Below are 24,774 nucleotides of genomic sequence, written 5' to 3'. Positions count from 1 at the left end.
ATCGGATTGGAGGAATGTCATAAGTGGAGTACCACAGGGTTCTGTTCTTGCACCGGTAATGTTCATTGTCTACATAAACGATCTACCAGATGGAATACAGAATTATATGAACATGTTTGCTGATGATGCTAAGATAATAGGAAGGATAAGATACTTAGATGATTGTCATGCGGTTCATGAAGACCTGGACAAAATAAGTATATGGAGCACCACTTGGCAAATGGAATTTAATGTGAATAAATGCCATGTTATGGAATGTGGAATTAGAGAACATAGACCCCCCACACAACCTATAAATTATGTGAGAAATCTTTAAAGAATTCTGACAAAGAAAGGAATCTAGGGGTGGTTCTAGATAGAAAACTGTCACCTGAGGACCACATTAAGAACACTGTGCGAGGAGCCTATGCTACACTTTCTAACTTCAGAATTGCTTTTAAATACATGGATGGTGAAATACTAAAGAAATTGTTCACGACTTTTGTAAGACCAAGGCTGGAATATGCGGCGGTTGTGTGGTGCCCATACCTTAAGAAGCACATCAACAAACTGGAAAAGGGGCAAAGACATGCCACTAAGTGGCTCCCAGAACTGAAGGACAAGAGCTACGAGGAGAGGTTAGAGGCATTAAATATGCAAAAACTAGAAGATAGAATAAAGAGGCAATATGATAACTACATTCAAAATGGTAACTGGAATCGATAAATTGATAGGTTCCTGAGACCCGGAACTTCAAGAACAAGAGGTCATAGATTTAAATTAATGAAACATAGCTGCCGGAGAAATGTAAGAAAATTCACTTTTGTAAACAGAGTGGTAGATGGTTGGAACAAATTATGTCAAGTGGTAGAGGCCAAAACCATCAGTAATTTCAAAGCGTTATATGACAAAGAGTGCTGGGAAGACGGGACACCACGAGCATAACTCTCATCCTGTAACTACACTTAGGTAATTACACACTTAGGTAATTACGATACGAGGTGACAGTATTCGGGATCAGATGACGGTCCTGAAACAACCACGAGAGAAAGGACAAAACAACCTTAACCGAAAGCGAAGTGCAACGACGGAGACACAAAAAGAAGCGAAAGGACCACCCTCTACGATTTTTTATTATTTTCCCTGTGATCAGGGAACACAAATGCCCTGAATCAGCTTTGTGATTACTAGTATTATGGTGTTTGAGACTCAAATGCACGAAATGTTGCAAATTTGCTATCGGTATCATGAAGCATTTTAAAGGCATCACAAGAAAAATTACAGTACTGTAAAATCAATACAAAAATCATACAGTCACATTTGGGTATACAGTACTGATACAATACAGAGGCATTTAAACCAATACATTAAGACATTTCTGAAGAGATTGCATAGAAAGCTTGCCTAAATAACAAAATACACTTTGAAACAGTAAGGTATTCTTACTAAGGATACGTGATAACAGCATTAATGATAGCGCTTATAATAATGTTGGAATGCATTACCATTACAGTCAGCCATGTGCTATCTGAACCCTTCGGGACGGAGACTGAATGGATAACGTGTAGTGTTTGGATAAGTGGTTAGACATCCTGAAAAGGTACGGGAAAAATTGACAATTTTTGTTGCAGAAATTCAACAGTGTTTTGTTTATACTTGCCAATATATGTTCTGATCTGCTTAATAACAATGCTCCATCAATTATAATCTTCAAGTTATTTAGATAGAAATAGTGGTGGTGGACAATGATAGTGTTGGGTTGACTGTAGTGGAGATTAATGGTGAGGAGGTAACCTCGGAGACTGCCTTTTACCTTGTAGAGTACCTTATTAGGTACTCTAATGTACCTAATGCCATGGCAGAGTTGAAAGCTTCTGAGGCATCCATTAGTGTATGAACACTGTTCAAGTAGTGCTGTGTACGGTCACTAGGCAAACTTGTTCCATCTTTAATGCACATTTTTAGTCAGATTGTCTGCCCCACCAGTTATCCAAACTTTTTATCTGAACAAACCCCAATCGGATAACAGGCGTTCGTAAAGCACATGGCTGACTGTATATCTTGTCAGAGCACTGCATGAATGGGAATATGGCCGAGTAGGCCAGGGACAATTTAACCCTTTAACTGCGCAACGCGCCTGCAGGCCCACGTCTGGGGTGCGCTACGCGCCTCCAGGTATTTGTATTTTTCACATTCCATTCAAAACTCCCGCGGCTACATGGGGTTCACATCAGCTTCCTCAGGGCTCTTGTAAATAGACGCCATCTTTAAAAAAAATCGTAGTCCACATTCCCAGGTGTGAGAGCCTCGGCAGTGAGTGAGCAACCAAGGCTGGCGCACGCAGCATGAGCACACAGCACTGCTGTTCAGCGTGTGACCACAGCATCGCCTAATAATGTCAAAATATATATATATAACCTGTATTATTTAGCCATGATTGTATTATAGAAGAGCCTGAGTGTGATAATGACTGGGTACAATGTTCATATATCAGTGATTCAATGCTTTCACGATGTTCACAGTGTTAGCCACAGAACCACAGCATTATTTTGTCCATCTAGGAATCTTCAAACGACTTCTTAGGTTCCTTTTCAAAATAAACTTGTGGTCAATTATTCATTTACAGGAATTAGTGACCAGTATTGTGGTTATAATTAGCGTTATGCGTAGAATTGTGGAAGGAGGAATTTTGGGGAGGGAGGTGACATCTTAATCGTAGCGTCGTCTGCTGTGTGATTTCTTATGCAGTGTATGGTGTCCACTGTACTGTTTGGACACAATACTGGCTTACTTGCAGAGTTCTGGTAAATAAAACATGTAGATAGGTATATATAACATGTGTAAATAGTGTAATAAAAACAACAGTATGGTGGGAGGAGCAATGTTGGCGAGTAAGATGTTGGAGTGAGGGAGGGCTGTCTGGGTGTGGCTGCTCACATTCGCGGTGTTCTGAATGTGTTGGTGGTGAATGTATATAATGTGTGACAGTGTATAGTCTGTAAATAGATTGTATATATACATAAAGTAGCATGATACATGGTAAATATGTGCAACATGTGTGTACACAAGTGTCATGCACGTAACACAGTGTCCTCGGACAGTACGGATGTTTTACTGCCATAATATTGTGTAGTGTTCATTATACATAGGATTAGCACGTAAAAATAAATAAATGTATTTGGAAATGTGCGCAAAAAATGAACAAAAATATATTTGTGGCAACTCGCGCGCCCCGCCCCGGGCGCCCTACTAGCCTCGGGAGCGTACGTCACGGGCGAACGGGGAATGACGATGTCACGCGCCAACTTACGGACCCCATAGCAGCCAAAGTACTGTAAGTACAATTTCAAATTTTTTTTGACATACCCATACTGAGGGAAGGGTTTTTGACACTTTCATTATCGTACTACGTACTTTTTTTGAACTATCAAATGCCTTCAGTCTCATCTTCTGCTCATCAAAATGTCTTTGTTTCATCATTTGGCCAAACAATTTCTTCTGTTCCTCTACAGCCTTTTTCTGAGCTTCAACCCACTGATGCTGATGTTGATAGTGCTGTTGGTGCAGGTGCTGCTGTTGCTGTAGATGGTGCTGATACTGCACCTGCTGGTTAAAGTGCTGCTGCTGCTGAGTAAGGGGCTGGACACCTACGGTACTCGAAACAGCGATTGACTGAGGAAAAAACACATGGAAAAATTACTACATTAACAATTATACTGTGACTATACATGTCAACTCTAATTTGAGACCATTTCTTGGGTTTGTATAGACTACCAGAAATGTTTACCACTATAGACTTAATTTCACACTAAACAATTTCTAAAGATGGGGATTTGATATTAAGTCATTTGAAACATTTGAGAAGGATGATGGTGCCAGCAGAAGAGAAAGAAAAGTAGATACAGAAAGTAGGGAAAAATTACAGAGGACTCTACAGTCCTTATTAAATTACTGTATAAAAATTTCCAATGATGGTGAACTGAAAATATATTTAACAATTCATGATGGCTAGTTGCTATATTTAATGAAGGAGAACACCAGAAGTTCTAGGAATTCTAGACTGGAGCCTTGGGTTTAAATCATTTATCTTCTACATTTTAACACCACCAATATCACTGATTAGGAAAATATATCAAATGCACTGTAATTATGTAATATAAACCAAGTTTTTTATGCATGTCTGGCTTTAAGTATACAGTGGTACCTCGGAATGCGAGTGTCCCTGTATGCGAGTTTTTCGGAAGACGAGCAGGATTTACTCCAAAAATATGTCTCGGAAGGCGAGGGTTACCTCGGGACACGAGTTTGTTGATACGCGTACAGGCCGACCTAGCGCGTGGTGCTAGGTCGGCCCCACATCAATTCTTCTCGCGGATTTTCAGTGTTTTGTTGGATTTTTGGTGATTTGTCTATACAATTTGTTATTATATATCTCACCATGGGTCCCAAGAAAGCCAGTGGTAAGGATAAAGGCCAGAAAGCTCATGTGAGGATGACAATAGAGGAGAAACAAGAGATCATTCGGAAGCATGAGAACGATACACGTGTTGTTGAACTTTGTAGGCAGCACAACAAAGCCACATCAACAATATGCACTATACTTAAAAAGAAAAATGAGATTATGGGTGCTAAAGTGGCAAAAGGAGTAAGAACAATAACGAAACAAAGACCACAAATACTTGAAGAAGTGGAAAAGTTGTTATTGATTTGGATACACGACAAGGAGTTGAGGGGTGATAGTGTTTCGGAGGCCATTATTTCTGAGAAAGCCAGGGTGTTGCACGAAGACCTTCTAAAGAATACCCCTGCAACGAGTGATGCAGATACGAAAGAGTTTAAGGCAAGCAGGGGCTGGTTTGAAAAATTTAGAAAGAGAAGTGGTATCCATAGTATTACAAGGCATGGGGAGGCAGCCAGCTCAGACAAACCAGCCGCTGGACGATTTATTGACGAATTTAAAGAGTTTGCAGAGGCTGAGGGATACCTACCGCAACAAGTGTTTAATTGTGACGAAACAAGACTGTTTTGGAAAAGAATGCCTAAGAGGACATACATTACCAAGGAGGAAAAATCCTTGCCTGGACACAAGCCTATGAAAGATAGGTTTACGCTTATGCTGTGTTCAAATGCGAGTGGCGATTTGAAAATTAAACCCTTGCTAGTGTATCATTCTGAAAATCCAAGGGTTTTCAAACAGTATAAAGTGCAGAAAACCCATTTGTGTGTGATGTGGAAGTCTAATAAAAAAGCATGGGTGACTAGGCTTATTTTTTCAGAGTGGGTGAATGAAGTGCTGTGCCCTGCCATAGAAAAATATCTGCAGGAGAAACATTTGCCACTCAAAGTCGTGCTTCTCCTCGACAATGCTCCTGCTCATCCTCCAGGCTTGGAAGATGATTTGTTGCCCAGATACAATAAATTCCTCACAGTTAAATTCCTTCCTCCTAACACCACTCCTCTAATTTAGCCTATGGACCAGAAAATCATAGCGAATTTTAAGAAACTTTATGAAAGGGCACTTTTCCGGAAATGTTTTGAAGTGACTGAAGCCACAAACCTCACCCTCAAAGAGTTCTGGAAACAGCATTTTAACATTTGTAGTGCTTTAAAACTCGTTGACAAAGCCTGGCAAGAAGTGACTCAAAGAACCCTGATCTCTGGCTGGAGAAAATTGTGGCCTGAATGTGTGAGAGAACTAGACTTTGAGGGGTTTGAGCCTATAAATGATGCGCCTATTGTTGAGGAAATTGTTAGTCTAGGCCAGCAAATGGGCTTGGAATTGGATGGTGATGATGTGGAGGAGTTGGTGGAAGAACACAACGAAGAACTGACCACCGAAGAACTCCTAGCCCTTCAACAGGAACAGCAAGCCAACGCAGCAGCGAATGATTCTGCAGTGGAGGAGGAGGTGGCAGCAGCACCAGCGAATGTCCCTTCTGCAGTAATTAAGAAGGTGTGTCAGATGTGGGAAGAGATTCAAACAACTGTTGAAAAGACTCACCCAGAGAAAGCTGTAGTAGGCCGTTGTCTTAATCTTTTCAATGACAATGTGATGCCTTACTACAGAGAGAGCTTGCGAAGAAGGGAAAAGCAAGCTTCCATGGACAGATTTGTGGTGAGGAAATCGAGCAGTGAGCCTCAACCAGGACCTAGTGGCACTCAGATAAAACGTCCCAGGGAGAGCACACCAGAAAGGTCCTCACTGCCTGATGTGATTATGGAAGGGGACTTCCCTTCCAAACAGTAACTCCTCTCCTCCTCCCCCCTCCTCACCATCTTCCATACGCTTACAGCACTCGACAGCAAGGTAAGTAATAACTGGAACATAGTTTTGTAGGTTTATTTAGATGAATTAGATATCAAATTTAGTTTGATGTGGGGTTTTTGGGGTAGTCAGGAACGGATTAATTCATATCCCTTTATTTCTTATGGGGAAATTAGCTTCGGAATGCGAGTTTTCGGAATACGAGGCGTCTCCAGGAACCAATTAAACTCTTAAACTGAGGTATGCCTGTATATTAAAAGCTCCTTTCTGAACAAGACATTGGGTTTTTCCCTAAGGCATGGTCTTACTAGTTATTGGATTCTACAGTTCCACACTGAATTCTATTGGTGCTAGGAAAAGACTGGAGAATGCTCAGTCTAACTCAAAAATGATAGACCATATTCCATGACCAACCTCCCTGAATTTGGTGGCGTCTGTCCACCGCAGTTAGAAGGACTGCCTATCTCGCACAATAGCAGAAGTAGTGTCAGGGAGGGAAGGAGGGAGGTGCAAGTCTCGGCCAGAACACCTGATTTCACAGTTGTAAATACACCGACACCATCTTGGAGAACAATGGATAGATTATCCATGCGGACTTCTGAACTGAGTATATACAGTACAGCACACCTATAGGCATGACGTGCTGCAAAGTCAGCAATCAAACCACAGAGGCCTGAAACTAACATCTTGGAAAAAGATGCAGTCACTGCCAATGCAGAGCTAAAGACAGGAAACTCACATCACATCCAGCTTAGCTCACTGAGGCTGAGAAAAGAGTTCCAAGAAGGTAAGAACTTGACATCAACCAGAATGAATGAATGCATGCTCTATTGCAATGAATTGCAGAAGTAAGAGGGAAATCTGGACAGGGAGCTGCCAGGTGGGGATGGCTTCCTTCCACTCAAACTTGTGATCGACAGTGCAAGTGACATGTCCCCACAGAGAACAAGGTATTGCCTGCAAACCAAAAAGTGGAAACCTGATACCACAGCCAGGAAGCAGACATTCCAAACTCAAGTTGAGCCATGACCAGTTAAGATGCCTGGGTCCAGTCTCTTAACAGAAAAAAAATTAACATCTATCCTAGTTCAACTAACAAAGGCAAGACTGAGGCACCTGTGAAGCAATTTCTTCTCCCATTGAGCAGGTGCTTCCATTGCCAGCAGTTATGAAGGCACCTACATCTCCTGGTATCTAATAGCTGGGTAGCGACCCCCTCCTATCAGCAATTTACTTTGAACACTACTCTTTAGTGCTTTTTCAAGTTTATTTATTCTACATCTGTTCAAGACTTCTTACCCGAGTGAACAGTCAAAAGCAAGAGCTTAAAGTTAAGGCTTTGAATTGCAGTACTGTAATATGGAAAGCTCCTTACTGGAGCTGTATAACTTGCCTGCTCCCCTTTCTTTTTTTTCATTTCTCTGTGTGCAATGTTGATTCTTAGCATTAGGTAGCATGTGGACTGACTTGAATTGGTAGACTGTGAGGGGGGGGGGGGGTCATAATGCTGCCACCTGGTGGTCATATGGGTGACCAGCAAGACCAACCAGAAGGTTTTGAGAGCCCTCACTTGGCACTTGTGTAATTACCAAGCGAGGGCTTCAAAGGGCTTTCAAATGTTATGGATTGAACTGCCGAGTCATTTTTAGATTGAACTGATTTGTTTCACCGATGGCTTCCTTTGCACAATCTGACCCAACAGAGAAGCATGACAATTCACTGCATTTTGTACCATGTAATATTGAACAGTGTATGCCAGATTATTAAATCCTTAAAAATACATCAGTAACTTATTAACAAATGGCACTAGTTATGCTTGGTAGCAATCTCCAAGTAAGCCTGCTTATAGACTAGCTGAATGCATCTTGTGGGTGGAGTAATATACATCCTAAACCTGGTGCAAGTTACAGCCTGAATGAGAAAGTACCTGAATTCCTCTCATATATACTGAATATATATCGTGTAATTGTGATTTCACTGTGCACTTCTAGGGATTTCATTTAGCTAATACATAAACATTTAATCAATATACTGTAGACACTTACAATTTTACTATATAGTACAACCTCGATTCAACATACCCGATTCAACAAATCTCCGGCTAGTTCGCAAAAATAGTAACAAGAATCGATAAAATTGATAGGGAAGAATTTCTGAGACCCGGAACTTCAAGAACAAGAGGTCATAGATTTAAACTAACGAAACAAAGCTGCCGGAGAAATACAAGAAAATTCACTTTTGTAAACAGAGTGGTAGACGGTTGGAACAAGTTAGGTGAGAAGGTGGTGGAGGCCAAAACTGTCAGTAATTTCAAAGCGTTTTATGACAAAGAGTGCTGGGGAGATGGGACACCACGAGCGTAGCTCTCATCCTGTAACTACACTTTGGTAATTACACTTTTCAGGCCGGAGTTACTCACCCGGTTCGATGAACAATGGTTCGCCGAAGCGGGGGATGTTCGGATTTGCTTACAATGTCCAGACAGAGTTCACAGACTGGTGGAAAACGTTCCCATTCTAACACAGATTACAATTAATAATTCCTTCATATGACAAGTTCGATCACACAAGTGGACCGCACAAGTGGTCTACAAGCTTACGATGTTGTGACAGTTCACAGAGTTGTGGAAAGCTTTCTCATTCTATCACAGATTACAATTATTCCTTCATAAGACAAGTTGGATCACACAATTAGGTGGACCACACAACAAGTGAACCATATGAACCAAACACCAGCCAGAGTGGTCCACACAAATGAACGACTGAGTTTCTATAATTTTTGTTCACTGATTTGTAGCACACGTATCTTTGTAAATTAATTTAAAGGCTGAAGAGTGATTAGCTAGCTACATGTGGTAAAATTTCCTTATAGACATTTTCTGTGATGAAACAAGGTGAGTGAGGGTGGACAGATAAGAGAATACTGTACTGTAAACCTCACTTGGTTTTCCTTCGTCTGTGTCATCATAGTTCAGTGACCCATGACTTTGAAAGTTCAGATTAATAAATCATTTCTAAAACCAGTGTTTTAATAGCTTTTTATTATCCTAATTAAACTAAACTAAACTAAATAAACCCAAAAATATACTGTAATATGATAGACATCTGCTATTTGAGAAATTATTAATGTTATTGGAACAACAACTCCAGCGCGAGGGGACGGGTCTAATCCTTGTACACACAGCACCAATGCGTTTTTTGTTCGATTTCGTCGCCACAGTTCAGTGATCTACGGCTTCGAAATAATAAAATTAATAAATCAGTTCTAAAATAAGTTTTTTATATCTATTATTATCCTAATAATGTTACTAAACTAAATGTAAATGTAATGTAAAACTAAACTAAAGGGATCTGGCTTAAACACCAGCCTACTGGAGGGTGTATAGACCTAGTCTGCGTTCATACAGTAGGCACCCAGTGCCGTTAGCTTTGTCTGCGAGTGACGCATTTGTCCGCCGGTGAAAAAATAATTGTGAAATTTACCATTTTTTTACTATAGCTGTATTATTATACAACAAGATGTCTCAAGGGCTTGCTAATCGTGTTGTATCTACAAAGAGGAGGAGAAGTTTTTTATCCACCAAGCAGAAATTAGACATAATAGAGAAACATGAACGTGGCTACTCTGTTACTAGGCTGGCAGCAGAATTTAATGTCGGGAAAAGTACGGTGTGTTATATCAAGAGACAGAAAGATGATACTGTATTAGGAAGTTCCTTGCTTTGAGTGATAGTGGTGCATTAAATAAAAGGAAAACAATAAAAGGTTCTACAAATGCAAATTTGGACAAAGCTGTGCATAAATGGTTTAACCAGGAGCGCTCTGTGGGATGCCACTTGGCGGTGACGCCATTAAGACAGCAGCAGATAAATTTGCACAAAAGATGAACATTCCAGATTTTCGAGCAAGTGAAGGATGGTTGCAAAGATTTAAGAATAGGCATAATATTAAGAACAGGAAAGTTTGTGGAGAATCATTAAGTGCAGATACAGATTCTGTCGAGCCATTTAAGCGTAAATTAAATGATTACATAATAACAAATGATCTAAGGCATTTTCAGGTATACAATGCCGATGAAACAGGCTTTAATTGGAAATGCTTGCAGAACAACACTGGCATCTAGGCTAGATGAGTGTTTTCCTGGCCGTAAGGTAAACAAAGAAAGTTTCTGCCATGCTGTGTGCAAATGCAGATGGAAGTCACAGAACAAGGTCTGCCATTGTGGGCAAGTAAAAAATCCCACTTGCTTTGAAAAAATTTAATGAACAAGATACCTGTGGTCTACAACAGCTCTAAAACATCTTGGTTTACTAGAGATATTTTTGTAGACTCGTTCAAAAATCCTTTTTTGCAAAGAAGTAAGAGATTTTCAGATAAAGAAGTGTGGAGTGAGACGGAATGATGTCAAGGCATTACTCTTGGTTGACAATGCCCCAGCTCAGGTAGGGCTCAACACATTAGCGTCACATGATGGACGCATCAAATGTATGGCCTTGCCTCCAAATACCACCTCTCTGATCCAGACAATGGATATGGGTGTTATATATGCAATGAAGTCTCTACAAATGAGCAATGAATAAAGAAATCATGGTGGCGTTTGAGTCAGATGAAGACAAAAGACAAGGAACCAATTCGCGAGGTCAAGCAACACTGGAACGTTACAAAAAATACTCAATTAAGGAAGCCGTTTACAACTGCGCTAAAGTTTGGGATGAAGTTAAAGAGTCAACATTAAGAAATTGTTGGAAAAAACTCCTGTTACTTGATCATGATGATGAAGTGACTGAGGAAGAAATAGATTTTGAAGGATTTTCAAATGATATTTGAATCTGAATTCATCAAGAACTGCATGCCGCTGGTGAGGTGGAATTGACGCTGAACGATGTGGAGGAGTGGTTAGATATTGATGCAGTCGATCCACCCATTGGTCATTTAACAGATGATAATATTATACAAAATGTTACTGGCACTGTTGACGACGACGGAGAGGAAGATGAGGATGAGAATGATAGCAGTTTACAATCTGCTACGTGTGCTGATGCATTGTTCTGAAAACTCCATAATATTGTTTCACAAACTGACAATCCAGAGCTACCAGGCTTTATCAACACCTAAGGATGATGAAAGATATTTGCCTCAAGGACATGACAAAAGGAAGGAAACAAACAAAAATGTGTCAATATTTTTCACAAACTAGCAGAAAATCAACCAGCACAGCCGTACCCAGCACGTTGACCAGACCACACACTAGAACGTCCTGGACGCTCAAGTCGACTGTGAGAATGGTCCAGGAATGTCCGGACCGAAATGTCGTCGTTCCTCCACTTTCTAGTGTGTGGTCTGGTCAACATACTTTAGCCACGCTATTGTGACTCATCGCCTGCGTACCCAGCACCAGCACAGCTGAAGCCAACACAGCAGCAGCGAGCACCAGCAAAGCTGATGCAAACATCTAAAAACATCGTGTGTGAAGTGAACAATTAGAACAAGTGTTAAATTTAAGTGTGTACATAGTGTTAAAATTAAAGCTGCAGTAATTTTAGTGTACAATAGTTTTCATAAACTGTATTGTAGTACTCAACATACAGCAGAACTACTTTTAATCAACACGGTGCTAACGGCATAATACACTGCAGTACGTATTTACTGTAGAGCATTCACAACTTCACGAAACTTCAAGATGAACATAACTCCAATAATAAGGTAAATAAATGAATTACAGTATTTTTTAGTAGAGTAGTAATACATAAGTACAATATGTAATATGATAATGCATTTTTATTATGTACAAGATAAAAAAAAGACACTGACACAAACGCCTCCTGAAGGTCACCTCTTGCAATGAATCCAACACTCAAACGCACTGGGGTTGGTCCCATACAGTACATTGAATCGAGGTTGTACTGTATTGTAAAAGGACACAGTATGGTAGTCCTCTACACAGTATTGCAGAGGACAGTATGGTACATTGGATTAATTATGCTCACCTGCCATTTACATTCTTCAGGCTAAAATTACTAAAATTATTACTAAAGTTAATGTGCAAGCTGTAATAAGCCATTTTTAATGTGTTTAGTATTTTAGGTTTATATGCAACATGGGTTATGCAAGTTGAAACATCTGGAAGTTTAACAAATTTATTCAGAAACAATTCGGTTTATATCTTGGATTATATAGCATGTTATAGGTGTCCACTAAATGCACCTAGACTAAGGAATGATAAAATCATTTGAATAACTTTTAATTATAAATATTTCCCTTTAGGCACTTGCATCTTGCATGCAATGGATTTACAACCCTCTACTGCACACATTATTCATTTGCAACCGAGATGAGCACTCTTTGTGCTCATGCCAATGCATGAGCACTGGCTCTCCTATTCTTAATTTAGTTACATGCTTGCCTGATACCTGCTTGATGGGGTCCTGGGAGTTCTTCTACTTCCCAAGCCCGGCCCAAGACCAGGCTTGACTTGTGAGAGCTTGGTCCACCAGGCTGTTGCTTGGAGCAGCCTGCAGACCCACATATCCACCACAGCCCGGTTGGTCCGGCACTTCTTGAAGAAAACTATCTAGTTTTCTCTTGAAGATGTCCACAGTTGTTCCGGCAATATTTCTTAAGCTCGCTGGGAAGATATTGAACAACCATGAACCTCTGATGTTTATAGTGTTCTCTGATTGTGCTTATGGCACCCATGCTCTTCACTGGTTCTGTTCTGCATTTTCTTCCATATTATTCACTCCAGTAAGTTGTTATTTTACTGTGTTGATTTGGGACCTGGCCCTCTAGTATTTTCCACGTGTATATTATTTGACATCTCTCTCGTCTCCTTTCTAGCGAGTACATTTGGAGAGCTTTGAGACGATCCCAATAATTTAGATGCTTTATCACGTCTATGAATGCAGTATATGTTCTCTGAACTCCCTCTATTTCTGCAATCTCTCCTGCTCTGAAGGGGGAAGTGTGTAGTGAGCAGTACTCATGACAAGACAGTACATGTGATTTAAATAATACAACCATTGTGATGGAATCCCTGGATTTGAAAGCTCTCATAATCCATCCTACCATTTTTCTGGCTGATGCAATATTTGCTTGATTATCCTCCCTAAACGTTAGGTCGTCAGACATTATTCCCAAATCCTTGACATGCTGCCTTCCTACTATGGGCAAATCTGATTGCATTTTGTACCCTGTATTATGTTCAATGTCCTCATTTTTACCATACCTGAGTATCTGAAATTTATCATTGTTAACCCTTTAACTGCGTAATGCGCCTGCAGGCCCAGGCCTAGGGTGCGCAACTCGCCCTCGGGTGTTTTCATTTTTCACGTTCCATTCAAAACTCTTGCGGCTACATGGGGTTCACATTAGCTTCCTCAGGGGGTCTTGTAAACAGACGCCATCTTAAAAAAAAAATCATGATCCACATTGCCGGGTGTCAGAGCCTCAGTAGTGAGTGAGCAACCAAGGCTGGCGCTCGCAGCATGAGCGCACAGCACTGCTGTACAGCATGTGACCACAGCATTGCCTAATATTGTCAAAATATATATATATAATCTGTTTTATTTAGCCATGATAGTATTATAGAAGAGCCCGAGTGTGATAATGACTGGGTACAATGTTCAAATATCAGTGATTCAATGCTGTTTACGATGTTCACAGCGCTAGCCACAGCACCACAGCATTATTTCGTCCATGTAGGAACCTTCAAACGACTTTTTAGGTTCCTTTTCAAAATAAACTTGTGGTCAATTATTCATTTACAGATTTTAGTGACCAGGATTGTGGTTATAATGAGCGTTGTGCGTAGGAAGGAGAAATTTTGGTGAGGGAGGGAGGAAGGAAGAGAATTGAGGTAGCCTCACTGTGTGGCAGTAACTCTTGTTTTGCTCACCATACTAGCTTCGTGGTTCGCTATGGGGAACACACATGTACATGGGTATATACAGTGTGTGTGAATAGTGTAATAACAGCACCAGGAGTATGTTGTGAGGAGCTATTTTGGTGAGGGAGGTGACGTGGTAATCGTGGCATCGTCTGCTGTCTGCTGTGTGATTTTTCATGCAGTGTATGGTGGCCACTGTACTGTTTGGACACAATACTGGCTTACTTGCATAGTTCTGGTAAATAAAACATGTAGATAGGTATATATAACATGTGTAAATTGTGTAATAAATACAATAACAGTATGGTGGGAGGAGCAATGTTGGCGAGTAAGATGTTGGAGTGAGGGAGGGCTGGCTGGGTGTGGCTGCTCACACTCGCGGTGTTCTGAGTGTGTTGATGGTGAATGTATATAGTGTGTGGCAGTGTAGAGTGTGTACATATGTTGTAAATATACATAAATGAACTTGAAACATTCGTGTGAATAACTGTATGATTTGGAGGAGCAATGTTGGCGAGTTGGAGGAGTGAGGGAGGGCTGGCTGGGTGTGGCTGCTCACACCCGCGGTGTTCTGAGTGTGTTGATGGTGAATGTATATAGTGTGTGACAGTGTAGCGTGTGTACATATGTTGTAAATATACATAAATGAACATGAAACATTGATGTGAATAACTATGATTTGGAGGAGTAATGTTGGTGAATACAATGTTGGAGGAGTGAGGGAGGGCTGGCTGGGTATGGCTGCTCACACTCGTGGTGTTCTGAATGTGTTGGTGGTGAATGTATATAGTGTGTGACAGTGTATAGTCTGTAAATAGATTGTATATATACATAAATTAGCATGATACATGGTAAATATGTGCAACATATGTGTACACAAGTGTCATGCACGTAACACAGTGTCCTCGGACAGTATGGATGTTTTACTGCCATAATATAGTGTACGTGTTCATTATACATAGGATTAGCATGTAAAAACAAATAAAATGTATTTGGAACTGTGCACAAAAAATGTGCAAAAATATATTCGCGGCAACTCGCGCGCCCCGCCCTGGGCGCCCCACCGGTCCCGGGTGCATACTGCTATGGCGCACGGGGAATTATGATGTCACGGCCCACCTTTCGGACCCCATAGCAGCCAAAGTAAGTACAATTTCGAACTTGCGTCGCTATACCCATATACAGGGAGGGGTTTTTGACACTTTCCGAAGAAAAAATAATTTTTTCCCAAGGTTTCATTTCCTGCGCACTGGGGGATGTCATATTTATAGGCCACGCAGTTAAAGGGTTAAACATCATGTTATTTTCTTCTGCCCAGTCAAAAACTTTATTAATGGTGCAAGGTGCAAAACTTTATTAGTGGTGCAAGGACTGTTCACTGAGGTACAGAGCTATTAACTTAACTGCTCTTGAACTCGATTTTATACGGTTGACTGTTACTCTGTGTTCTGTTTAACAGAAAATTGAGTATACACAGTCCTACTTTACCAGTTATTCCCAGTAACCTCATTTTGTGTGCTGTCACTCCATGGTCACACTTATCGAATGCCTTTGCAAACTCTGTGTAAACCACATCTGCATTCTGTTTTTCTTCCAATGCCTCAGTGATTTTGTCATAGTGGTCAAGTAGCTGTAAGAGGCATAATCTTCCTGCTCTAAATCAATGTTGGCTTGGGTTGTGAAGGTCATTGGTCTCATTGAAACTGGTGACCTAACTCCTGAAAACACTCAAATACTGTACTTTTATTATGTGGGACATTAGTGCAACTGGTCTATAATTCTTTGCCAATGCTTTGTTCCCTCCCTTGTGTAGAGGGACTATGTCTGCTGATTTAAGCGCATCTGGTATCTCCCCGTCTCCCTCCACACTATACCAAGTGCCTGTGCTACTGGCACCTTGCATTTCTTTTTTCTTTATAAATACTGCATTGAATTCCACAAGTCTAGACCCAGAGCTGAATGCATGGGCATGTTGTAAATTTTTCTTTCAAAATATGCCATGCTCGTGTTATCAGTTATATTTACAGGGGTTTGGATATCACGCATAAGATGTTAGAAGAAAACTCTGTATTGAGTGGGGGGGGGGGGAATATATTCAAACAATACAGCATAATATCAATACAAATTTTAAGGGTTTCAGAACAAAAAAACAGTACAGAACCAGAAGATGAGGAGATAATGACGACATTTCGGTCTGTCCTGGACCATTATCACAATCGACTTGATAATGATCCAGGACGGACCAAAACATCGTCGTCTCCATCTTCTGGTGTTTGGTTTGGTCATCACATTGTCAGCCACGTTATTGTTACTCATCGTCTACAAATGAGTACAGTAGTTAAAAAGGCAAATAATAGTCTTCTAAAAGCCATGGCTGTAGCAAGAATGCTCCAGAGAATGCAGCAAGAATGAATCTACATCATACAGTAAAAATAAAGAAATGTGGATGATGTCAAATACAGTGTATAAAATATGGGAAAGAAAGATGTTAGTATGAAGATCAATGGTCAAGACACATGGAAACAAATGTGCACAAATAGTGATTTTAATTTTGACATTTGTTTAACCCTTTCAAAAAGACATTTGTTCAACACAGTAGGCTTAATCTGACAGTGGATCTGTTTAAACCAAAGGTTCTTTCTGGGCCTCTGATGATTGATCATATTACTGTGACACATTAAACTTGTATCATTTATACATTTTTCCATGAGAATAGTGATTTTATGGTACATTACTTGAGATGCGAGTTGCATGATTGTCATTTTATGTTAACTGGGAGGCAACCCTGAATATAGGATTATAGGCTTTGGTAGCAAAATAATGGTTCAGCAATGCTTGTTTTCTTTTGATTCTTTACAGTCATTTGGTAATGCATTTCCTTAAATATCTCCTGCATGCAAAACACTAGGAGACACAGTAGGGCTAAAGCATATGACTTTTGAAAGGGTTACAGTAACAGCTGTCTAAGAATTGTCAATTTTATTTTTCTTCTCCAATACATATTTTAATTTCCTATCCTACTTTTAGTTGTGTTAACATATAAATACTAATACTGTACCTTGGCTGGCATAAATTGCTGCTGATGCCAATTTGGCATGTGAGAGCCTTGAGGCACTACTTGCTGCCCACCAACTGGTGCCGACATCGCCATCATGCCACCAGGCTGCTGAGGCACCACACCGAATCCCAGTGGGGGCATGGTTATTCCCGGAACCCATGCTCCTCCTCCCTGACCTTTGCCGCTGTTAGGCATGTGGCCTGGCCTGTGGCAAATACCATCATCCCTCATCAGTATTGAGAAAAAGTAGTACTGCATACTACAGCTAAATAAAGAACCTAATTATGCAATAATACTTTCTTCTTTATTCATAAATTATCTGAAGTCTACATAAACAAATGCTTGATCAAACACATGCAGACTTCTCTACAGACTGCATAAAGCTTTAAACTTAGTCAGGCAGTGATCAAACAGCATTATGTTAAGGATGAAAAAATTTAAGTGAGAAGGGAGAAAATTGGACACCAGGAGAAGGTATGAAATAAGCAATGAAAAAACCTTAAAACCTTCTCTTTCTACTGTTATTTATTTTTTATTTATATACAAGAAGATACATTATGTCATGAGAGTACACAACATTGGTGTTCTTACATTCTTGCAAAGCCACTAATACGCAATGCATTTTGGGCAGGTTCTTAATCTAACAACAAAGTGCAGGTAAAAGTATTTAAAAGTACATTAGTAGCAAAATATGAGTTCAACATAATAACTAAATTATAAATTGATGGTATTTATTATACTGGTGAAGTTTCATGTCATAAGTAATAAAATTGGGCGAGTGGGTAGCACAAGATATAGTAAGAGTTACAGTGTGAGCTCAAAGCACAAGGTTGGAAACTATGAGGATGAAATTAGATACTTTTTGGTTTTACTTTTGAATAAAGCATGGCTTTGACAATATTTTAATCCATTAGGGAGCGAGTTCCATAGACTGGGTTCTTTTATTTGCATGGAGTGTTTGCACAGATTTGGTCTGGCTCTGGGGATATCAGAAATATTTATTCCTGGTGTGGTGCTCATAGGTTCCATTACATCTATCAACAAAGATTTTCAGCTCGGGATTAGCAGTCAGGAACGAGATTTTGTACATGTAAATAGCACAAGAGAAAATGTGGAGTGAACGTATGTTCAGCATGCTTAGGGATTTGAGGAGACAAGTAACGTGTTTCTCAAACTTCCTCAAATGCCTTCAAATTGTTTTTGCATAATCTACATGGGAAATGCCTTAACTTTTCCTAAATGATCACCAACATATCATGAGAAACCAAAATATATATAAAATTAAAAATTGAAAATTTTCATATTTTCAAATCAACAATAAAAGTATAAAATATCACCAATTGTTCATTTGGTGTTATTGTTCCAAACCATAATGAAATCTGATCTAAGTAGCAATTGGATCAACCCATGTGTTGTGTTTCCACAATGGTCGCCCAAATTAAAATCCCCGAACGCCGATTTTAACGTTAAAAAATTTCCCCATAGATATGAAGTCCCCATGGCGCAGTCCCCACCTAACCTGACCTGACATTAAAAAAAGCTTTGGATTTTTAGTTTAATAAATTATCAAGATGTTTTCAACAATATTCTTGGGGCATTCGCCGATTTTAACTTGGGCGACCATTGTGGAAACGCAACACATGGGTTATCTTGAGATGATTTCGGGACATTAGTGTCCCCGCGGCCCAGTCCTTGACCAGGCCTCCACCCCCAGGAAGCAGCCAGTGACAGCTGACTAACTCCCAGGTACCCATTTACTGCTAGGTAACAGGAGCATCAGGGTGAAAGAAACTCTGCCCATTGTTTCTCCACGGCGCCCGGGATTGAACCCGGGACCACAGGATCACGCGTACAGTGTTCTGTCCACTCAGCCACCGGCTCCCTCGAAAATTGGGTTAACCCAATTGACAATCTGGTCAGATTCTAACAAGGGTTCAACCATTATTATGGTGCCAGAATAACACATGATATTCATGTGTGTGTCATTGTAGAATATAGTTTAGCAGTATAGTTTACTGTAAAAAAAAATTGTCAATGTGGCATTTTAAATATGAGCCAAATTTAGAAACAAAAATGTATAACTCCAAAAGATTGGCATTTATGAAAAGTCCCAATGAACAGACAACTTTGATGGTGGTCCCCCAGATAAATTTAAGTAAATTACCATTAATTACCTGATTATAAATTAATCTAATCCCCCTATTGTTATATTTATATTTGCTGTATTACTTACCTGTACCTAATGCTTTAATATTTACCCAAGTCACCTGTAACTCACATAGCTTTGTTTTCTTACTTTTTGTCTTACTGTAGTCTTAATTGTCCAAGTCTACTTCTATTGTTTTGATGATCTCAGTTTACACATCTATCTGTATTTCTGTACAGTGGCACCTCGATTTACGATTGCCCCAACTTACGATAATTTCGAGTTACAGTGGTACCTCGGAATGCGATTGTCCCTGTATGCGAGATTTTCGGAAGGCGAGGTGTATTTACTCCAAAAATTTGTCTCGGAAGGCGATGGTTACTTCGGGAGTCGAGTTTGAACGCGAGTTTGTTGATACGCGTACAGCCGACCTAGCGCGTGGTCGTTCGGCGATCGTCGCCCCTCTGCCCCGCTGCCCCTCAGTTCACCATTGTCTCGCGCGCAGTGACTACCCCCACATCAATTCTTGTCGTGAATTTTCAGTGTTTTGTTGGATTTTTGGTGATTTGTCTATACAATTTGTTATTATATATCTCACCATGAGTCCCAAGAAAGCCAGTGGTAAGGATAAAGGCCAGAAAGCTCATGTGAGGATGACAATAGAGCAGAAACAAGAGATCATTCGAAAGCATGAGAACGGTACACGTGTTGTTGATCTTTGTAGGCAGTACAACAAAGCGACATCAACAATATGCACTATACTTAAGAAGAAAAATAAGATTATGAGTGCTAATGTGGCAAAAGGAGTAAGAACATTAACGACACAAAGACCACAAATACTTGAAGAAGTGGAAAAGTTGTTATTAATTTGGATACACGACAAGGAGTTGAGGGGTGATAGTGTTTCGGAGGCCATTATTTCTGAGAAAGCCAGGGTGTTGCACGAAGACCTTCTAAAGAAGACCCCTGCAACGAGTGATGCAGAAAAGAAAGAGTTTAAGGCAAGCAGGGGCTGGTTTGAAAAATTTAGAAAGAGAAGTGGTATCCATAGTGTTACAAGGCATGGGGAGGCAGCCAGCTCAGACAAACCAGCCGCTGGACGATTTATTGACGAATTTAAAGAGTTTGCAGAGGCTGAGGGATACCTACCGCAACAAGTGTTTAATTGTGACGAAACAAGACTGTTTTGGAAAAGAATGCCTAAGAGGACATACATTACCAAGGAGGAAAAATCCTTGCCTGGACACAAGCCTATGAAAGATAGGTTTACGCTTGTGCTGTGTTCAAATGCGAGTGGCGATTTAAAAATTAAACCCTTGCTAGTGTATCATTCTGAAAATCCAAGGGTTTTCAAACAGTATAATGTGCAGAAAACCCGTTTGTCTGTGATGTGGAAGTCTAATAAAAAAGCATGGGTCACTAGGCTTATTTTTTCGGAGTGGGTGAATGAAGTGCTGTGCCCTGCCATAGAAAAATATCTGCAGGAGAAACAATTGCCACTCAGAGCCGTGCTTCTCCTTGACAATGCTCCTGCTCATCCTCCAGGCTTGGAAGATGATTTGATGCCTCAATGCAATAAATTCCTCACAGTTAAATTCCTTCCTCCTAACACCACTCCTCTAATTCAGCCTATGGACCAGAAAATCATAGCGAATTTTAAGAAACTGTATGAAAGGGCACTTTTCCGGAAATGTTTTGAAGTGACTGAAGCCACAAACCTCACCCTCAAAGAGTTCTGGAGAGAGCATTTTAACATTTTTAGTGCTTTAAAACTCGTTGACAAAGCCTGGCAAGAAGTGACTCAAAGAACCCTGATCTCTGGCTGGAGAAAATTGTGGCCTGAAGGTGTGAGAGAACTAGACTTTGAGGGGTTTGAGCCTATAAATGATGCGCCTATTGTTGAGGAAATTGTTAGTCTAGGCCAGAAAATGGGCTTGGAATTGGATGGTGATGATGTGGAGGAGTTGGTGGAAGAACACAACGAAGAACTGACCACCGAAGAACTCCTAGCCCTTCAACAGGAACAGCAAGCCAACACAGCAGCGAATGATTCTGCATTGGAGGAGGAGGTGGTGGCAACAGCACCAGCGAATGTCCCTTCTGCAGTAATGAAGAAGGTGTGTCAGATGTGGGAAGAGATTCAAACAACTATTGAACACACTCACCCAGACAAAACTGTAGTAGGCCGTTGTCTTAATCTTTTCAATGACAGTGTGATGCCTTACTACAGAGAGAGCTTGCGAAGAAGGGAAAAGCAAGCTGTCATGGACAAATATTTGGTGAAGAAATCGAGCAGTGAACCTCAACCAGGACCTAGTGGCACTCAGGTTAAACGTCCCAGGGAGAGCACACCAGAAAGGTCCTCACTGCCTGATGTGATTATGGAAGGGGACTCCCCTTCCAAACACTAACTCCTCTCCTCCTCCCCCCTCCTCACCATCTTCCATACGCCTACAGCACTCGACAGTAAGGTAAGTAATAACTGGAACATAGTTTTGTAGGTTTATTTAGATGAATTAGGTAAATTAGGTATAAAAATTTAGTTTGATGTGGGGTTTTTGGGGTAGTCAGGAACGGATTAATTCATTTCCCTTTATTTCTTATGGGGAAATTAACTTCGGAATGCGAGTTTTCGGAAGGCGAGGCGTCTCCAGGAACGGATTAAAATCGTATTCTGAGGTATGCCTGTACGATGTAAATTTGATCGAAAAATGTGACTCAACATACGATGGTGTCGTCGACTAACAATATTTGTTGGTACACGTTCGGGTCGACCGAGCGCGTGGTTCCCGGTCACGCGGGCCGACCTGCCTCAATTTACTACAGCTGCCCGCTTAGTGACGATCACGCCTATAAGAAATTCAGTTTTTGTAGTGATTTTTTGCTTTTTGGACATAAAAATAATTATTATATATCATGCCATGGGTCCCAAGAAAGTCAGTGGTAAGGTTCAACATATGAAAAACCATGTAAGGATGACTATAGAGCAAAAACAAGAGATCATTCGTAAATATGAAGATGGTGTGCGGGTTGTTGAACTAGCTAGGGAGTACAACAAATCTCAGTCAATGATATCCATCATACTGGCTAAGAAAAAGGACATTATGAGTGCTAAAGTGGCAAAAGGTGTATCAATAATCACGAAACAAAGAACACAAACACTTCAGGATGTTGAACAGTTATTATTAATTTGAATACACAGCAAGGAGTTAGCGGGTAATAGAGTTTCAGAGGCCATCATTTGTGAAAAAGCAAGAAAATTGCATGAAGACCTTTTAAAGAAAACCCCTGGAACGAGTGATGCAAATGCGAGAGAGTTTAAGGCGAGCAGGGGATGGTTTGAGAAATTTAGAAAAAGAAGTGGCATTCATAGTGTTGCGAGTGTTGTGTGTTGCGAGCTGGTGGAGGAACACAGCGAAGAACTGACCACTGAAGAACTTCACAAGGAGCAGCAACAAGAGACAGCTGAGGAAATTTCTTCAGGGAAGGAGGAGACAGTACTGAATGTCCCTTCCTCATTAATTAAGAAAATGTGTGCAGCATGGGAAGAATTGCAAACTTTTGTTGAAACGACTCACCCAAATCACGGTGCAGTAGGCCTTTGCCTTAACCTTTTTAATGACACTGTGATGCCTCACTACAGACAAAAATTAAAACATATGGAAAAACAAAAATCTCTGGAAAGGTTTTTAGTAAGACAAACCAAGCAGTGCATCACAACCAGGTCCTAGTGGTATGCAACTAAAACGTAAGAGAGAGTGTACCCCAGAGAAGTCATCACTGCCTGATGTTATAATGGAAGGGGACTCCCCTTCCAAACAGTAACACCTCTCCTTCTCCTAACACCCCCCCCCCCTTCCTCACCATCTTCCATACACATCATGAGTCCTCCATAAAGGTATGATAAACATGTGTACTGTATTGTTGTTAGAAAAAACATGGTATTCAGTATAAAATGTATTTGTAAGTTAATATTTTGGAAGGTGGGGAACGGATTAATTCAATTCCCTTTACTTCTTATGAGAAAAATCCCTTCGACTTACGATATTTTGACTTACGATCCTTCTCTGGGAACGGATTACCATCATAAGTCGAGGCCCCGCTGTATTATCACAATATCTAAACCCATAATCACTCACATCTGCTTCAACCACTGACCACACACACCCAGAACTGAAAGGCAAGAGCTACAAGGAGAGGTTAGAGGCATTAAATATGTCAAAACTAGAAGATAGAAGAAAAAGAGGCGATATGATCACTATGTACAAAATAGTAACAGAAATCTATAAAATTGATAGGAAAGAATTCCCAAAAACTGGAACTACAAGAAGTCAGTATCATAAGAAAAGCAAAACTTTCATATTATGAGAATAGATTCAAAGAAGCAAAAGGCAACATGAAAAGCACATGGAAAACCATCTATAATATTCTAGGAACTAAACAACACTTATACAACCAGATAAAACTCTCAAAAGATGAATATACACCTGCAACTGATTTAGAAATGGCAAATTAATTTAATAGCTTCTTGTCATTGGTTGGTGCTAACCTTGCCAGAAAAAATCCCACAGACTCAGACACATATTAACACATATCTCTCGGGCAGCTATCCAAACTTTCTTCTCCTTTCACCAGTCAGCCCGACTGATGTTGTGTCCATCATACACTCGCTAAAAACCAAAGCTTGGAACATCAGTGAAATCCCATCCATTGTATACAAGAGCACCTCCCATGCCCTTGTGCCACCCATAGCTCTGCTGTTTAACAAATCTCTAGTGTCATACCTTCCCTGATATCCTTAAAAAAGCAAGAGTAATGCCAGCTCATAATAAAGGCAATCCGGCAGACAAACAATTATAGACCAATATCAAACCTACCTATACTATAAAAAATATTTGAAAAATTTATCTACAAACAGCTCTATTCCTACCTCGTAAAATTCGACATACTCAGCCCCTGTCAGTTTGGCTTCCAGTCCCAAAAGAGTACCAATGATGCAATTATTAGTCTTTGGAATTGTCATATTAAATATGTGCCAAATATATCTTTGAGATCCCCAGAGTCAACCTTAATCTGTGTAAACACACTATGTAAATAAGGGGACCTAGTCTATGGAACTCTCTCCCTAATGAATTGAAAAGCTGTCCAACTTTTGCCTCATTCAAAAACAAAAAGTACCTAATTTCATCTTCATAGTTTCCTACCTTGTGCTGTAAAATTGCACTGTATCTAGTGCTACCCAATCTCCCAATCTTTATGTACCGAATCCAAACAACTTTACCATTGTGATCATTGCCGTCTTCTTATATGTGCTATCAATATGCTGTATTATGCCTATTAATCTTTGTTAAATTACCAATCAAGCTGTCAATGCAATCAATCAAGAGCTACCGATGTGCCTTAATTAATATACCTACTAATCTCTCTCATCTCATTTTTTTT

General features: G+C 40.2%; 1 protein-coding gene across 11 annotated transcripts in view; it reads right to left on the bottom strand.

Annotated features, from left to right (window-relative positions):
* Positions 1-24,774, bottom strand: part of LOC123762802 (synergin gamma) — a 156,460-nt gene that overhangs the window by 113,559 nt on the left and 18,127 nt on the right. For all 11 annotated transcript variants that reach the window (XM_069332217.1, XM_069332212.1, XM_069332218.1 and 8 more), the window contains 2 exons: positions 17,187-17,391; positions 3,394-3,651 (listed from right to left, as the gene is read on the bottom strand). In XM_069332217.1, coding sequence (XP_069188318.1) covers positions 3,394-3,651; positions 17,187-17,381 — 453 coding nt within the window. In that variant the 5' untranslated portion in view covers positions 17,382-17,391. The remainder of the gene's footprint in view (positions 1-3,393; positions 3,652-17,186; positions 17,392-24,774) is intronic.

Source organism: Procambarus clarkii, chromosome 27, assembly GCF_040958095.1.
Source record: "Procambarus clarkii isolate CNS0578487 chromosome 27, FALCON_Pclarkii_2.0, whole genome shotgun sequence".
NCBI classification, from domain to species: Eukaryota; Metazoa; Arthropoda; class Malacostraca; order Decapoda; family Cambaridae; genus Procambarus; species Procambarus clarkii.
This window is presented reverse-complemented; position numbering and strand designations above follow the sequence as displayed.